The following is an 18,142-nucleotide window of genomic DNA, read 5'->3' on the forward strand; positions in this document are numbered from 1 at the left end:
TTTTTTACTTGAAAAATTACTCTTTCTCTTTTTCCTTGGGCTTCTCTTTTTAGTGGTTACATTTGTACTTTCTGATGCTTTAATCTATTCTTTGTTCCCTACCTTAGATTTTTGTGAAAGGGAAATTCGCTAATGAAGCTTCATTTGCCCATCTGGTGAAGGAAGTTTCTCAGAATTTTATATTCACTGCAGGATGGTTATGGTAACATTATAAAATTTCATGATTTTTTTTAAATTTTTTTAACATTTTATTTATTTTTGAGACAGAGAGAGACAGAGCATGAACAGGGGAGGGGCAGAGAGAGGGGGAGACACAGAATGGAAGCAGGCTCCAGGCTCTGAGCCATCAGCCCAGAGCCCGACGCGGGGCTCGAACTCACGGACCGCGAGATCGTGACCTGAGCTGAAGTCGGACGCTCAACTGACTGAGCCACCCAGGCGCCCCTAAAATTTCATGATTTTTATAAGACCCATGCTGACCTCTGTAGAACAATTCAGAAGTTAATCAGGAAAGATAACCAAGCAAAAATATCGAAGAATAGAACAGGAAACATTTTTACATATCTAGCTTTACCAGACAAGGAATTGGATTATAATACAGTTACAACACATGTAAACATGGTGACAGTAAGGGAACTCAGGTGGCCAGAACAATGAAGAAAACAATCCCAGATATGGTCATTTATCAGTAGTAATTAAGTTTAGAATTAGATGTTAATACAGAAGAAAAGAGCTTTCCAGTAAATGGTAATGGGATAAATGCCTGGCAATCTAGACACATTGATTTAGATGCTCATCGCAAATCATAGATAAAAATAAACAAAATTCTAATGGAATATAGAAAAAAATGTGAAGGGGGGCACCTGGGTGGCTCAGTTGGTTGAGCATCTGACCCTTGATTTCAGCTCAGGTCATGATCTTGAGGTTCCTGAGTTCGCCTTGCATCGGGCTCCACAAGGATGGTGCAGAGCCTGCTTGGGATTCTCTCTCTTCCCTCTCTCTCTGCCTCTCTCTCTTCTCTGACCCTCCCCCACTTGTGCACACGTGTGGTCTCTCCCAAAATAAATAGACTTCAAAAAAAAAAAAAAAGAAGAAGAAAGAAATGTGAAGTATTTAAAATATAAATGGGAACTGATAATTCATAAGATCCATGGAGGAATGAGGACGGAGAGTACTGGTGTTCTACACATTCAACACACCGGCACTCAGAGAAAATATAAAGAAAATGGGCTGTTATTTGTAAATATGAAACTGACAAAGAGGTACATTATAGGACTGTAGCCACAATCTGCATGAGGTTTATACCCACTTTTCAGAAGTAAGGATATATAAAAACAAAATTCATCAGGACAGTACAAAACTAGTTAATGTCGTAAAATGAAACCCAAATAAAGAGAACTAAAACTAGCAAACAAAGCAAATGAAAGAACATTCTAGCCCACGAGTACGTAAACATGATTGAACAGTGATGCCTGACATTTTAGCCTATTAAATAAGCAATTATTTAAAAGAAATAAAATATTGATTTTATACGCTTGGTGCCACTACACCCATTCCTGGAACTCTATCCCCCAAAATGTTTGTAAAAAGGTTGCACCTGATTTTGAAAAATTTTTAATTTATCTTTTTATTATCCCAATTTTTTTCCTTTCAAGTCCTTCCCTATTTCTCTTCTTTCCTTCACAGATAAACCTTCTCAAGAAAAGTTTCTATCCACTCTGTCTCCAATACCTCTTATCTTATTTACCCTCAGTCAATAGTTTCTATCCACTCTGTCTCCAATACCTCTTATCTTATTTACCCTCAGTCAATACACTCTGATCTGGATTCTGGGGCACGAATTCTGCCAAACCTCACTTTCCCTGAAGACAAGACATCACCTTTTGACATATCTCTTGCCTTAAACACCTCTCATCACCCTTGTCTCCTGCTTGTCCTCCTATTGTGCTGCCTCCATTCCAGTGTCGTTCTCAGGCTCCTTATTCTCTTCCCCCATGAAATTGTGAAGGTCCCTATGGTTCAATTTGTGGTAGGCTTCTATTTTCTATGTCTAAAAGACCTCATTCATTCCTTAGCATTTAGGGACCAGGTATACTTCAGCTCCCAAGTTGACATTTCTAGCCACAGCACTCTGCAAATTCTAGAACCGTGCAACAGATACCAGGGCTTAGTATTTTTGCATCCTCCAGTTTCTGGTGATAGATGCTACTTTTCTTTTGCTTTCTGTGTTAGTCTATAATGTAGTTGAAATTAATTAACTGATTGCTTAAGACTTTCATGTTTCCTTCCAACAAAAAGGAAAAGTTCCAAGAGGGATGGCACTTGGTTTTCTTTATTCAGCTTTTTATCTTGAAGGCAGGCATAGCGCCTATGATTTAGAGACTTAAGTATTACATGTAGTTTGGATGAAATGAATGGATGAACTGTACCTTTAATTAAGCTACAAAAACAGTCTTGGTATTTATTTACTAAAAATAAACCAATACAAAAAGATTTGAAAGTAAAACTTTAAACAGAACAAAGAGAATAATTTAAAAATATAAAGGTGACCACTGTATAACTAATATAATGTACAGGTGAGCATAACAGCATACAAGCAAAAATATTGAAAACAATAAATATAATAAAAAAGGTAAGTACATGAATAAAGTCATTTATGATGGGCTGGTGCCTCCTATGAACTGGGTGTTTTGACTTTATAGTTGCTTAATACTATCAATAAATGTGACACATTTGATTTATTTCATGATGAAATCTTTCAAAATGACTAAACATGTGGGAGTATGATGAAGTGTATCTGTCCATAGTAATTGTTTTTACTAAATGTTCATTTATGTATTTTGAGGCGGGGGGAGTGCATGTGAGATCTGGGGAGGGGCAGAGAGAAAGAGAGAATCCCAAGCAGGCTCTGTGCTGTCAGCAGACAACCGGACACAGGGATTGATCTCATGAACCTTGAGATCATGACCTAAGCTGAAATCAAGAGTCCTGACGCTTATCCAATTGAGCCACCCAAGCACCTCCATACTAATTGTTTTATTAAGAGCACAGGTCTGGGGCACCTGGGTGGCACAGTTGGTTAAGAGACCCACTCTTGATTTCAGCTCAGGTCATGATCCCAGGGTCATGGAATCGAGCCCCACATTGGGTTCTGCGCTGTGTGTGGAGCCTGCTTAAAGATTCTTTCTCTCTCCCTCTGCCCCTCTACCCTACTAGCTCTCTCCTCTTTCTCTAAATAAATAAACAAACAAATAAAAGAGCATAGGTCTGTTTCCTTAGCTCTTAATCATTCTTGCAAACTTGATAATAAAGAGATCTCATCATTTCTTGCTCTGACAGCTGTCAAAATAGTAGCTCTATTCTTCCTTTTTCAGATAGAGACTGATTCCTTAGAAGTCCTTCTTCACAGCCAGTATGGAGTCTTCATTGCTCAGGGGAGTCTTTCTATCGCCAACTCCTGCACCAAGCAGGTTTCCAAGACTTCCCAATGCTGATGAAGTCCAGTAAAGAATATTTGCAGGTCAGTCTCAATCCAACCAACCTCTTATGCTGAACATGTTTAAGATATGCTGGAGCATCTGGTGGAGGCCACTGGCAGTCTGAACCTTCTGGAACTTGCTGCCATCTACTGAAACAAAAGAAAACGATTGGAACCAGCTAACTGTCCATCAGTAGGGGATTGGTTAAATAATTTATGATACAACCATTTATAGGGAAACAATATAAAGTTCTCTATTTACAAATATGGGAAGATCTCCGAGTGAAAAAAAAGTAGGTGCAGAACAGTGACTATAAGTTGCTATCTTTTACATGAAAATAGAGTATAATAAAATGTTACATTCTTACTAGTTCGCATATGCATAAAGAAACTAGACAGATTTAAAAGACATGAATCCCTTCAGACTGTGGAAAGTGTTGGAAGAAATTGTGTCACAATGTACATTTATTCATATGCCAAAATTTAAGTTTACTACGAAAGAAATTCAAGTTAATAAATATATTCATAAAGGGAAAAATAGAGGGGAAATGCACAAACATTGCTGGTGACCACATTTTGGGAACATTTTTACATGTCTTGAGTCCCATCCTTAGGATTTATCCAAAAACGGGGGAAAGTTTTGTGCCTAGATTTTATAAGTTTATTAGAGACTATAAAAGAATGAAGTACAAGAAGTTATATATATTCAGGAGCAAATAATGGGCAAAGGAAACTATAGTATGTATATTCATTGGAAAGTTGTATAGCCACGTAAAGATGTGTGAGCGGGAAACAATTACTGATGATGGAATTGCATTTTGAGGACAAAATTTAGGCTACGTTATTCACATAGCGGGGTCACAGTTTGGTTACTGAGAGACACACGATGTATGTTTCAAGTGATTAGTAATTTGAAAATATGAACCCAAGTTATAATTGAGGTGTTATTATGTTGTGCCGGATAGAAATCACAGCTAACGTGCTTTATTGAGGCACAGTGTTAAGCATCTTCCTCCTCCGCCCTCTCTACTGCCCCATTTCTTTTCAATTCATACAAAAGCCGCATTTCATTGTTATTCCAAAGGCAGAAGCCAGGAAGTACAAATCTTAAAGAAAAAGTACGAATTGAGGAGGAGAGCTCGGAGGCCGCGACACGTTTATACCACACGCGCAGCGTAACATACCTGCACCCGTTCCGGCCCATTGAATCCCACCCCCGCAGCGACCCCGAGAGGCCCTGCTCGCGCCCACACCACACCCCTCCTCCTCCCCAACCCCCGCCCTTTGCGTCTCCCCCGTCCTTCCTCCCCATCCCCCATACGTCCGCCCACTGACGAGGTCGGACGGCTGCGCAGCCGCAGTAGCTGCCGCGGCCGCTCCTAGCCCTGGGGATCCTGGGACGAGGCCTTTCCGGAAGGAGCGGCTCGGCGTCCGGGGCTAGGCCCTTGTTCCAGGCCCGGGCTCAAGCCAGGCCCTCGTTCCAGGCCCTCGTCCTAACACCGCTCTCCGTAGCCGCCGCGACGCTCTGGTGACAGCGGAGGGCGCCGCGGGCCGCTCGCTGAGGTGGCCGGCCTCGCCGCCAAGCGAGCCGCAGTACGTGGCGGCGCCACCCCCTTGGCCCGGAGCGGAACTGCTGGAGGAGCGGCAGCGCAGGCCGGACGGACCAGGTGAACCGGGTCACTTAACAGCTTTCTGGTGATGAATCATCTGCATGATAGTCAGATTTGAGGTCCACAGCCCTTTGTGGTCCTGCTATCGGACAGTTTTCAGTGGATGACTGACTGGTGTGATCTGAGGGGTGCCGCAGGGACTGCTTGCCCTTGATAAGGAAAGCGAGCGCTCCGGCTCTTTGGACAGCCTCGTTTCCTTGAAAGCTTTCAGATTATAACTTCTTTCTCCGGCACAGATCTGTGCAAAAGGAAGGCTTTCACACATGAAAGTGTCTCTTGGTAACGGCGAAATGGGCGTCTCCGCCCATTTGCAGCCTTGCAAGGCAGGAACCACACGTTTTTTTACCAGCAATACTCACAGTTCGGTGGTATTGCAAGGCTTTGATCAGCTTAGAATAGAAGGATTGCTTTGCGATGTGACACTGGTACCGGGTGATGGAGATGAAATCTTCCCCGTTCACAGAGCTATGATGGCGTCTGCTAGCGATTATTTCAAGGCTATGTTCACGGGTGGAATGAAAGAACAAGATCTAATGTGCATTAAGCTTCATGGGGTGAACAAGGTTGGTCTGAAGAAAATAATTGATTTTATTTATACTGCAAAACTTTCTCTTAATATGGACAATCTTCAGGACACTCTTGAAGCTGCCAGCTTTTTACAAATCTTACCTGTTTTGGACTTCTGTAAAGTATTTCTTATTTCGGGAGTCTCTTTAGATAACTGCGTTGAAGTTGGACGAATTGCTAACACCTACAATCTCATAGAAGTGGATAAGTATGTCAATAATTTCATCCTGAAGAATTTTCCTGCGTTATTGAGTACTGGAGAGTTTCTAAAACTCCCTTTTGAACGGCTTGCCTTTGTGCTTTCCAGTAATAGTCTTAAGCACTGTACTGAACTTGAGCTCTTCAAGGCTGCCTGTCGCTGGCTAAGGTTGGAAGATCCTCGGATGGATTATGCTGCAAAATTAATGAAGAATATTCGATTTCCATTGATGACACCACAGGATCTCATCAATTACGTGCAGACAGTAGATTTCATGAGAACAGACAATACCTGTGTGAATTTGCTTTTAGAAGCTAGCAATTACCAAATGATGCCATACATGCAGCCAGTGATGCAGTCAGATAGAACTGCCATTCGATCTGACTCGACGCACTTGGTCACATTAGGAGGAGTTTTGAGGCAGCAGCTGGTTGTCAGTAAAGAACTGCGGATGTATGACGAAAGGGCACAAGAATGGAGATCTTTAGCCCCCATGGATGCTCCTCGTTACCAGCATGGTATTGCTGTCATTGGAAACTTTCTTTATGTAGTTGGTGGTCAAAGTAATTATGACACGAAAGGAAAGACTGCTGTCGATACAGTTTTCAGATTTGATCCTCGGTATAACAAATGGATGCAGGTTGCATCTTTAAACGAAAAGCGCACATTCTTCCACTTGAGTGCTCTCAAGGGACATTTATATGCTGTTGGTGGGCGCAGTGCAGCTGGTGAGCTGGCCACAGTAGAATGTTACAACCCAAGGATGAATGAGTGGAGCTATGTTGCAAAGATGAGTGAACCGCACTATGGCCATGCCGGAACAGTGTATGGAGGCTTAATGTATATTTCAGGAGGAATTACTCATGACACTTTCCAAAATGAGCTTATGTGTTTTGACCCAGATACAGACAAATGGGCACAGAAGGCTCCAATGACTACAGTCAGAGGTCTGCACTGCATGTGTACAGTTGGAGACAAGCTCTATGTCATTGGTGGCAATCACTTCAGAGGAACAAGCGATTATGATGATGTTCTAAGCTGTGAATACTATTCACCAACCCTGGACCAGTGGACTCCAATTGCTGCTATGTTAAGAGGTCAAAGTGATGTTGGAGTTGCCGTCTTTGAAAATAAAATCTATGTTGTAGGTGGATATTCTTGGAATAATCGTTGTATGGTAGAAATTGTCCAGAAATACGACCCAGAGAAGGATGAGTGGCATAAAGTTTTTGACCTTCCAGAGTCTCTTGGTGGCATTCGAGCTTGTACTCTCACAGTTTTTCCACCTGAGGAAAACCCTGGGTCACCTTCTAGAGAATCACCTCTTTCAGCACCTTCAGATCATTCTTAGGACTAAAATGTAATACCTTTACAGCGCATCATGGATGATCTCACACTTCCCCTTCAGTTGTTATCTTCTTACAGCGATTGGTACAGTTAATTAGATAAGTGGTAACTGATGTTATTTGTATTGTTTGGCTTAGTGTGTTTATCATATGGTTAACAAATGTATTGTGAAAATGTATTCAACATAGCCAGCTGTTTTAACAGATGTAAGAAGATAGGTAGCGAACTGTTTTAGATGTCTTTGTGGTGTTGTGTAAGTTAAATTGTAGGTGATCGTAGTAAATGTGTAACTGTTCATTATGCTTCAAAGTGGAGAGTTTTCATCTTTGACTTCAAAACATCAAAGGGAGGCTGCCTGCTCTAACCTAAAATAAAAGGTCGCCAAATATTATTACCTACATCCCTTTTTTCATATAGTTTTTGACATCGTTGCCAATTCACCAGATCGTGTGAGTGCATTCAGAATACGTGAAGTTTCTTAGAAATAAACAGTAAAGCCCTAAGCCAGGGTTTTGTATTTCTCTCTGGAGAGGGAAAGGGAGAGAGAAAATATAAGGTCGTGTGCGCACACACACGCATACATACATGTGTATATACATTCGTATGTCCACACATAGGCACATCTGATTTTTAAGTTGATACTTCATCTGTAGGGAAATTGTTTTTAAATTAATTTTTTGTTCTACCTAGCAGCTATTTATATTCAAATGGGAATTCAGTACCAGAGAATAAGTGTCTGTAGAGTCATACTAAATTGAGACAGATAAGGGCTACAACATATTAAATTGACCACCAAATTTGTCATTTGACTAAATTGTCACTTCAGATGAAACTTCTTTTACTTCTTCTGCTTGTGAATTCTGTGGAGTTGCTTTTATACAGGTTATTTGGCAAAGTTCAGGTTTCTGAGAATTGGTTTAGCTGAGTAAATGTAAGCTGTGCTATTTTCTACCTTTTTATTCGGTAAAACTTACATGAAGACAGCTGAGAAAGGAATATGCTGAACAAAACTATAGGATTTTAAGTTCGGTTTCCCAACTCAGTCATTCTAACATGATCATTTGATTTGGGGTGGTTGCTCCAACTTTGTGTGATCTGCCTCAAGGCTGTGATTTGAGCAGGAGAGATACAGTCAGTTCTGCGTCGAATCAGAATAATGTCCTTTTGGCTATGTCTAAAGAACAGGACCAACTTCAGATTCCCTAAGAAGCCAGCTACAGAAAGCTTAGGACTCTGCTGTCTTTCAGGCAGTACTAAAGTCCATGTTCAGCCTTTAAAATACCAAGGGCATCCCACCTGGTTGCGAATCACATGGGGAGATCCTAGTGAGACTTTTTCAGCAAAAGGAGTCCTCTTTATGTAGTGAGTGATTCTGGAGAGGTACTTTCCTAGAATAATTGCCTACCTGAAGAAAAAATTTACATATGTACTTTGACATACATATGAATATGTATATCCCTACACTTGGGAAGTTGTCATAGTATAAACCAGGAACAATCTTTTTATTGACAATCCCATAATAAAACTCAGGAACCAAGACAAGAGGAATTGGCTTCCAGGGATCTGAACCTTACTGCCCATACAAGTGTTGATTCATTTTAATGCTTTTTATGATTTCTGCATTGGCAGAAAATTTCATACTTTCTATGTTTTTTTAAATGACTAATTTTTTATTACTAAAAGTAGCACATTGAGTACATTTAGAAAATAGAAAAAGTAGAAATTGATGTAAACTTTGTGCATTGAATAAGCAAGAAATGGCATCCCAATCATTTCTTTATTAATAAGGTTAAATATTTGTGCGGTTTCTTTTGAGTAGCTGTGTTTCCTGTGTTTGAATGTTCATGTCTTTTACCCTTGTGATGATACCTATTGGAGTTGCTTTGTTTTTTCATACCAAGTTATAGGCTCTCTATATAATAAATGTAATTTAACTGGCATTTGCTTGCATCGATTTCATTTTCTCAATCTATTACAGTTTTACAAAGGCAGGGCCATTTAGTTAATTTTTGAGGTAAAATTTGTCCATCCTTTTGCATTTTGACCTTTTAGGGATAATTCTGCTATAGTTCCTTTATTATTTTTTTTTTTAATTTATGTTTATTTTTTAAGTAGGCTTCACACCCAGCCTGGGGCTTGAACTCACAACCCAGAGATTAAGAGTTGCGTACTCTTACCAACTGAGCCAGCCAGGCATCCCTCCTTTATTTTTTACCTAGTATTGATGTATGAGTCTTTTGGCGCTAATTCTGACAGGCTGAGATGGTATTGCCCTGTTTGCCTTCTAGAAGCACAAGCTTTTCTCTTTGCCTTGTTGAAAAAAGGTTTCTGCCTTCTGTTACCTTTGACTCTGTTGCTTTGTAATTAGCTAAATGTTGCCTAACTGCTCCCCCTATTTCCCCTGCCTGCAGCCTCACACACTCCACCTCTCATCCTTTCACTTTATAATTTTCTGCAGTTGATCTCTCTCTTGGCAATCATAAAATAGCTGACTGATGCTATTCAAATACTACTAATTACATCCGGAATTCCTTGCTTATAAAGAAAACTTCAGTAGCTTTGAAATGATTGGAGCTGATTTTTTTTTTTTTACAGAAAAGATGAAAAAAGGATAAACTCCAAGTACATTAAACATTTCTTCACATTTCTTATTTTCATTTTTCTAAGTTTAAAAATTATATTTTTCTGATTATAGAAGTATTATAAAAGCATTATAGAAAGTATAGGAAAATAAAAGTGAAAAGTATAAATTATCAATGATTCCATATGTCAATGGTAATTTCTGTTAATATTGGGTATATTGTGCATATACACATGTACAGACATCAAATATTTTTCAAATCTGCCAGACCCTAACCTAAAATCTGGATGGTAAGAGGAAATAAATTCAACTTTCAAAGACACGCTGCTATCATGACTTTTTCTCTAGGTTTTACAAAATGTATAAAATAATAATGTGCTTTTTTCCTAATTATCAAATACATGTGCATTAAGAAAAACATTCTGTTTTTACTCAGGCAAATCCATACTTCTATTTTTCCCTTCTTGTCAACAGAATTCCTGTAGTTTACCTGCAAACCAAACACATTCAATCATGTTCAAATTTTTCTGGTTTGTAATTAAAATTACCTGGTTTTGATTATAAAGACCCAACTATGCTCCTGCAGAACATTTCATTCAAAACTACAGAAATCTGTCAAAAGCAGTGAAACCAATGTCCTATCCCCAGCTCACCTGTTTAAGGAACTGAAAGACCCTGGGATAAGTAAGCTCTCAAAGCTTGAGTTTCCCCTTTAGTATGTGAAATTAGGGTGGGTGTTAATAATTGTATCTCTATCAGAATTATAAGTAGAAAATGTTACAAAGTGATTAGCATAAGATGTGCACAGAGAAGCATTTAGTAAACGATAGTGGGTATAATAAAATTGGCATCATTTTGCATCACAATTTTTTACTTCAGTTTTATCTTAATGATTAAAAAAAATTTTTTTTAATGTTTATTTATTTTTGAGACAGAGAGAGACAGGGCATGAATGGGGGCGGGGCAGAGAGAGAGGGAGACACAGAATCTGAAACAGGCTCCAGGCTCTGAGCTGTCAGCACAGGGCCCGACGTGGGGCTCGGACTCACAGACCATGAGACCATGACCTGAGCCAAAGTCAGCTGCTTAACCGACTGAGCCACCCAGGTGCCCCTTATCTTACTGATTTTTATAGGTTATTTTCTTAGAAAGTATTAAATGCCTGTACAATTTTCCACTCACGAATGTACCTTCATATATTTTCCATTTCCCAATAAGTGTATATTTAAATATCTACCTTATGTTTTCACCATTATAAATTGAGCAAGATTTTATATTCCTACATAAAATTTTGTCCATGTCTGGCTTTGATAAATTCTAAAGCAGTAAAATCTAAGTCAAATAGTTTAGGTTCTTGAAAAATATTTCCAAGGATGCGCCAATGTGCATTTTCCAGCAGAATGTGTTTAGTGATTATTTCAAAGGAAATCTTTGCAGTTCTAGTTACCTTCCTGGTTTGGGTTTATATGTTTTCAATTACTGACAACACTGAATTTTTTGCTTATTGAGCAGGTGCATTCTTGTGAGTCATTTTTTCCTGTCTTTTGCTTTAAATGTCCTATCTGCTACAAAGACTTTTTTTTTTTTTTTTTCTTAATTGGTGGGGGCAGGTCTACTCAACTTTTTAAGGTGAGCTATATAATCAACATATGCTAGTTCAGGTTCACATTATGATTTGATAATATGTATATGCTGTGAAATGGTCGCCACAATAGGTGTAATTAACATTCATCACCACACATAGTTACTGATTTTTTTTTCCTGAAATGAGAACTTTTTAAGATTTACTTTCTTAGCAACTTTCATGTACACAGCAGTATTAACTCTAGTCACTTGCTGTGCATTACATCTGCAGGGCTCATTTATCTTATAACTAGAAATCTGAACCCTCTGACCACCTTCACCCATTCAATTTGACACAGCCAAGTATGTCCATCTTTTTTGCATTTTGAACTCTCAGTGATAATTTTGCTGTTTTTTTGTTTTGTTCTGTTTTACATAGTACTGATGTCACATTTCTTGCCCTTTATCCTATTGCTTTATCAGTGCTAATTCTTAACTTGCTAAGGTGGCATATACTGCTTATCTTCTGTTCAGATAGCTTTTCTTCTTTCTGATTGAAATGAAGATGAATTTTTAAAACAAATTTATAAAAATCCCTTTATGTTAATATTAGTCTCTAAATACAGTATTTCCCCATCTTTTTTCTTTGAGTATATGTCTTAACATGTAAGGTTTTTTTGTTTTTTTTTGTAATGTGGTGAAATTACTTTTTCCTTTGTCATTTTTAAATGTTTTCTTGCATATTTTTCCCTCCATGATATGGTACAATTATCCCAGTATTTTATATTGTTGTGAGTATGATTTTTTATTAGACTTCTGGCATGAAATCTAATGTATGTTTTCAAATTGTTATCCAATTGTCCCATCACCACTTTTTGAATAATTTTCACTTTCTCACTGAATTTTTAGGCTTTTTAAAATCGTATAATAAAATCTTGGATGGGTCATTTAGGGTCTCTTTCTTCAGTTCCAATGACCTTTTATTCAAATTGTCTTTGGTATATAGATTGCTGTTTTGAATGAGATTTTGTTTTCATCTTGTATTCCAGACTTTATTGCAGTTATAGTGGGAAATACATGGTTGAAGCATGCTGGTTTTCTGTCATCATTACTGTCATTGATTCTTAAGCTTTTGGATGAAATGTTACTCTCATTGATTTGTAACAGATTTTTGGGTTGATTCTCTAGTGTTTTCACCTTAGATAATTATGTTATCTGCAGAGTATAAAAAACCTTGTTTCATATTATCTGTATCGTAACTAAAAACATTAGTTTATGCTTCCAGCACAATTATAGTAGTGACACAAGGCATTGTGTCTTGCAGGTGATTTTAAAAGGGGTAATTATAGTTTGATAATTTATTTGTTAAAGAGAGACATTCTTGATTTTGCTCATTAAATGTAAGTGCACACAGTGCAGAACTGTTGAAGTTGAGTTCCTTAACCGAGAATAGGTTAGTTCCTATATTTGCTTGCTAACAGTCTCTGAGCAACCACTTTCTAGGGACTGATATTATTCTGCCATCTACTGGTTGAAAGTAAAAGTCCTCGTTTTAGCTAGATTGCAGAAAATGTATCTCCTGAAAGACAAACAACAACAGCAAGACCCCAGTAATGACAAAAGCCATGAGAAATTTTGGTAGCATATGGGAAACTTCAAGGCTTCACATCATACTCATTACATAATTAAATATACAAAACCTATGGTAACTTTTGGTGGATACAGTGGGACAGTAATCAAAGAGAATGTATGTTTTGACATCACATAAAAATATACATGTAAATTGCTTTGATCATTATTTTATTGATAAATTCATATAATTATGACTATTATCAAAGGTTTGTAACATTTTGTCTAAGCAACCACATTCAGTACTGCATGCCCCTTTTCGGGTGGGCGGGGGAGTACACTCCCCATTCTTTTTAACTTTTTTTAGCAGAGAGCCTTATCATGAAGACACTTACACAGTAAATCTTTTCAACAGCAGAAAGGATATAATATGCAATAATCCAGGCATAAGTAAATCTGACAAACATATTATTCTAGGAGCTTTTTATATGGGCTTGCCCATGTGGATTCCACGGATCAGGTCACTGCTCTAGCCACACAGCTTTCATTCAGCCTAAACAGCAACATATGTACACAGGCACACACACGTGTAACACAGACATCCAAATTCTTTAGAGTACCATCCATGGGCTTTCTTTGAGAAAGCGTGTTTCTTGGCTATGGGAATGGTAAGAGTGGCATAACTCCCCATTTTCTAATTCTCCAAAACATTGTCTCAGATTAAAATATCCTCCTACATTCATACATTAAGCATTCTTTTCCTCGGGAGGGATATGACTGAAACAGGTGACTTCTTACTAAGACTGGTCCTGAATGACAAACCAGTCGCTGGCTGGATGTTCTATTTAAAGAAAAAATCACTAAGACAACTGATGATTCTGGGCCACAATAGCACTTCCCTGGAGTAGTTATTACACTTCTGTGATGTCGCAGGACCAAGCTGTTCTATTTGAAGAAATGGGCAGTTTTTGAAAACTTCATCATAGAAATGTTGAGGATGCTGTTAGGGAGATGACCACAGATGGTGGTATTAGGCACAAGAAACATGCACAACCTGCGACTGCTCAGCTCCATGCCTGCATAGAAAGAGTGATTGATTGCCCTCTAGTCCACATTTCTGTATAACTGCCCCACTGCTGGCTTTCAGGAGACCAGAGTCACAGAGAAAAATCTCAGCAATAACGTAACTCCGTAACAGCCTTGTCCACCCCCTCGGAATGACTTCACACCCCAGACCTAACCCATACCATAGTCCCAATAATTCTATTCTACCCAAATTGGGCATTCAAGCTGTAAAGACTGCTTTTATTAATATTGAGGACATGGTACTGAGAAGCACTGTCCTCTCACATCATAGACGAGTATCTATTTGTCTGATATCATATATCTGATTATCATCTTTTTCAAGTTTCTGAGCCACATGGCCACTTTGACCCAACAGACCGGCAACCCAATTTCCAACTCACCTGCAAAGCTTCGTATAGTGGGTTTTCATACACTACATTCCACATTTATCCTGGCATTATAGTTTCCAAGGAAAGAGGAATCCTGGGTATCCTTCTCAGACCTGTTGGGAAAGGAATGTGGCCAATAAGACACAACCCTCTCAGCTTTTGAGTGAGTTTTACTTTCCTACCAGTGACTACCCCAGCTCCACTGTGTTCCTAGAACATCCAGGATAAAACCAGTACATACTAGCTCAAGCACTTTGGTCCAGCGCTGATATTCTTTTCCCTGATTCCCTTAGAATCATGTAGCCCAAGCTCAAACCCTGTAAGAATCCCCTTTCTATCCCTTCCTACTGAACCTTGTGATTCTTCATGGTGAATGCTCTCACAGCATAAGTTAAGAAATCTGACCTGGGTTGACTATAGATCTGTTGCTGTTGGTCTACACCTGCTGTGCCTCATTACAACTCCAGAAAAGGAAGGAGTGTGAGAGTAACCCAAGAGAGAACCAGCACAATCTTCAACCCCATCTATGCTGTTAGTGGTCAGAGAGAAGATAATTCAGGGCTCATTTGGGGGTGGGGGGAGGAAGCTGGTAGATGTCCCCTTTATACACATAAGTAACATTTTTAACTATTGTTAAAATATCTGAAAGATTTTAGAAGAAAAAAAAAACCTTTCTTCTAATGTGAAAAGAAAAAAAATGAGGATGGGGGAAACCCATAACAGAGAAAGCTATAACATTATGTATTTTATATGTATGTTATAGATAATACATATAACATTCTCATAGCTATCGTGTAGATATTTTTGAATGTTAAAAAAAATTAGTGATGTGATCACATCGTGCACCACAATCCCTTGAAATGAGAAGAGCACGATTGGAAACATTGCTTTTGAAGACCTCCTGGAAGATTACAAGCAGACTTGATTGGCTCGGATTCTAAGAGCAGAAAACACACGACCCGCGAGGTGAGTATGACAAAATCGCTACAGAGCAAGAGAAATCACGGGGAGACTGAGACAGACTGTGTGTTTTCCAGAGATGACCCACCACAGCATCTCCCAGCCCACACGTGTCTTGAGAACGTTGCCATTTCTTGAAAAGTTGAATCCAATTCACCTCCCCTTAAATACGGGACGGTTTGGAAATTGTTTACAAAAAGATTCGTTAGAAATAGTGTTGTGCGACTTCAAGATTGGAATTAAATCAGAGTTTGTCAATCCTGACACTCCTAATGCTTGTGGCCAGATACGTCTTTGTTGTGGGGACGGTCCTGTGCCCTGTGGGGATATTTACCACCATTCCTGGCCTATACCCACTAGCTGCCAGCAGCAGTCCTCATCAGTTGTGACAACCAAAAATGTCTCCAGACATTGCCAAAAGTCCCTGGGGGACAGAATCATTCCCACTGAGAATCACTGGGCTAGGTCATAAAAGGTGATACAGCTTTGTCACTGGGTCACTCACTTTTGAGCCCTTGGTCCCCATGTAAACGGTGCAACTGTAGTGAGTCCACCGATCTGTCAGAACAAAACAGGCCTCCAGGAGATGTTCTGGCGAGGTGGCAAGCCATCCAGTGGGGTGTGTTCCAAGCTGAGGCCCCAGACATTGTGAGGGACATTCCTTCTGTACCCTATACAAATCCCTGACTCACAGAACATGTAAGACAACTGTTATTTAGGATAATACTTTCTTTTAATAAGAGAGAGCATTCTTCCTTTTCTCTTTCTCTCTTTTTTTTTTTTAATGTTTATTTTTGAGACAGACACAGCGCGAGTGGGAGAGGGGCAGAGAGAGAGGGAGACACAGAACCTGAAGCAGACTCTGGGCTCCGAGTTGTCAGCACAGAGCCCAACGCAGGGCTGAACTCATGAACTGTGAGGTCATGACCTGAGCTGAAGTCAGATGCTTAACTGACTGAGCCACCCAGGCGCCCCTTGGATAATACATTTTAAGGTAATGTGTTTCAAAGCTATAGTAATGGGGATATTTTGTATCGGGTGTGGAGTGATACAAATTATAAATAAATAACAAACCCTGTTTATCAGATCAGACTAAGAGACTGTAAAATCTTTTTTTTTTCAATGTTTATTTATTTTTCAACAGAGAGAGACAGAGCATGAGCAGGGGAGGGGCAGAGAGAGAGGGAGACACAGAATCCAAAGCAGGCTCCAGGCTCCGAGCTGTCAGCACAGGGCCCAAAGCGGGGCTCGAACTCACAGACCGTGAGATCATGACCTGAGCTGAAGTCGGACACTTAACCAACGGAGCCACCCAGGCGCCCCGAGACTGTAAAATCTTTTAACACTTAAGGAAGATCTAAGGCACCTTACAGATTTTCAAACAGACATAAGGCCCCTAAGGATCACAAGGGAGTGCCTCACAGATTCTTGCCATTCAGCAAGAGGATTCCAAGAGACCAAATTATTGTGTCACAGAAGCCCTGTGGGAAGCCCAAAGTGGAAAAGCGTGGATTTGGAGAGATTTGTGGGTGTACCTATCGTCCAATGACACTCTTTATCAATTGAAACACAGCCAGCCCACTAAATGTTCAAAGTCATAGATCAGTTTAGACTGAAAGTAAGAGATAACCTGAAATAAAGAGGCCATTGGAGCCCCCAACTTTTCCAGAAAGCAAGAAGGTTGGGAAGACTATGCGGCAGCTACACAAACCGCTTCTTGTGGGAAAGGAAGGATAATTTAAAAGGCAGAACTAAGAAGCGCAGAGGAGAAAGGTGAGCCACGGAGAGCAATGCCCAGGGAGCTGGCCTGCCCTAACGGATATCAGATTTACAACAGACCAGGGACTGCTGTGTGCTTTCTGCGCTCCCTCATTTTGAAGGGGAGTGTTGGTGATGCACATAACCTCTCTGTTTGGATTGTAGGTCTTCACATTGAGAAGGACACTCACTGAGCAGGGCTGCGGAAACGGTCTTGCTCACGATTATGTCAGTTGCACATGATGGAGGCACAGTAAAAGAGAATGGATAGAGAATAAATATTACAGGGGTGCTTGGGTGGCCTTGTCGGTTGAGCGTCCGACTTCAGCTCGGGTCATGATCTCACAGCTTGCGAGTTCGAGCCCCGTGTCAGACTCTGTGCTGACAGTTCAGAGCCTGGTGCCTGCTTTGGATTCTGTGCCTCTCTCTGCCCCTCCCCTGCTCACACTGTCTCTCTCTCTCTGTCCATCTCAAAAATAAATAAACATTTAAAAAATGTAAAGAAATAAAATAAATATTGACGTAAGTAGTTAGGGGCAGGGAATCTGCCTTGGAACTCACGTAACCCCACTAGCTCAGTGTCTCATCCCTTTCTTTCCCTAGGTGATCTATTGGCCAACCTTTTGGCCGGGTGCCTCCCAAGGTTAGGGGAGGGGAGGGAGCCTTGCAAGCCTAGGCTAGAAGAGGTTTTAGCACACTAGGGAACTGCAGGAGCACTGGCTGCAGGCTCAGTCTTTGCCCAGAGAAACGTGACCCGGTGGGGAGAAAATTACTCTGGAGATCCGAAAACTCCCAGCCCATGACCTATCAGAGCACAGTCCTGAAATGACCCCAGGTCCGCTGGTTGCCAGGGGAGGGTGCCGGGTCCTTGGGAGTCCTCAAAATTCTATGCTCAACGCCTTGCTCCATCCCCTCTGCACATGCAGTCTCAACCTCCCAAATAGCCCCGAGTGTCACCTCTAGGATTATGACTTCTGCATGTAGGTCTTTTTTTTT

The 18,142-nt window shown here is 40.1% G+C and overlaps 1 protein-coding gene and 1 long non-coding RNA gene across 2 annotated transcripts; both read left to right on the top strand.

The window, feature by feature from the left end:
- The first annotated feature begins 230 nt into the window (after positions 1-230).
- Positions 231-12,826, top strand: LOC128778585 (uncharacterized). The gene is made up of 2 exons (XR_008424211.1): positions 231-408; positions 10,921-12,826. It is a non-coding gene; the product is annotated as an uncharacterized LOC128778585 (long non-coding RNA).
- Positions 4,839-9,201, top strand: KLHL9 (kelch like family member 9). The gene has a single exon (XM_019439871.2). It carries the CDS (start codon positions 5,412-5,414, stop codon positions 7,263-7,265), a length of 1,854 nt encoding a protein of 617 aa, XP_019295416.1. The 5' UTR covers positions 4,839-5,411; the 3' UTR covers positions 7,266-9,201.
- Positions 12,827-18,142: the final 5,316 nt, after the last annotated feature.

The sequence above is a fragment of the Panthera pardus genome, unplaced genomic scaffold (assembly GCF_024362965.1).
Source record: "Panthera pardus isolate Hobbes unplaced genomic scaffold, ASM2436296v1 HiC_scaffold_20, whole genome shotgun sequence".
Taxonomy (NCBI): domain Eukaryota; kingdom Metazoa; phylum Chordata; class Mammalia; order Carnivora; family Felidae; genus Panthera; species Panthera pardus.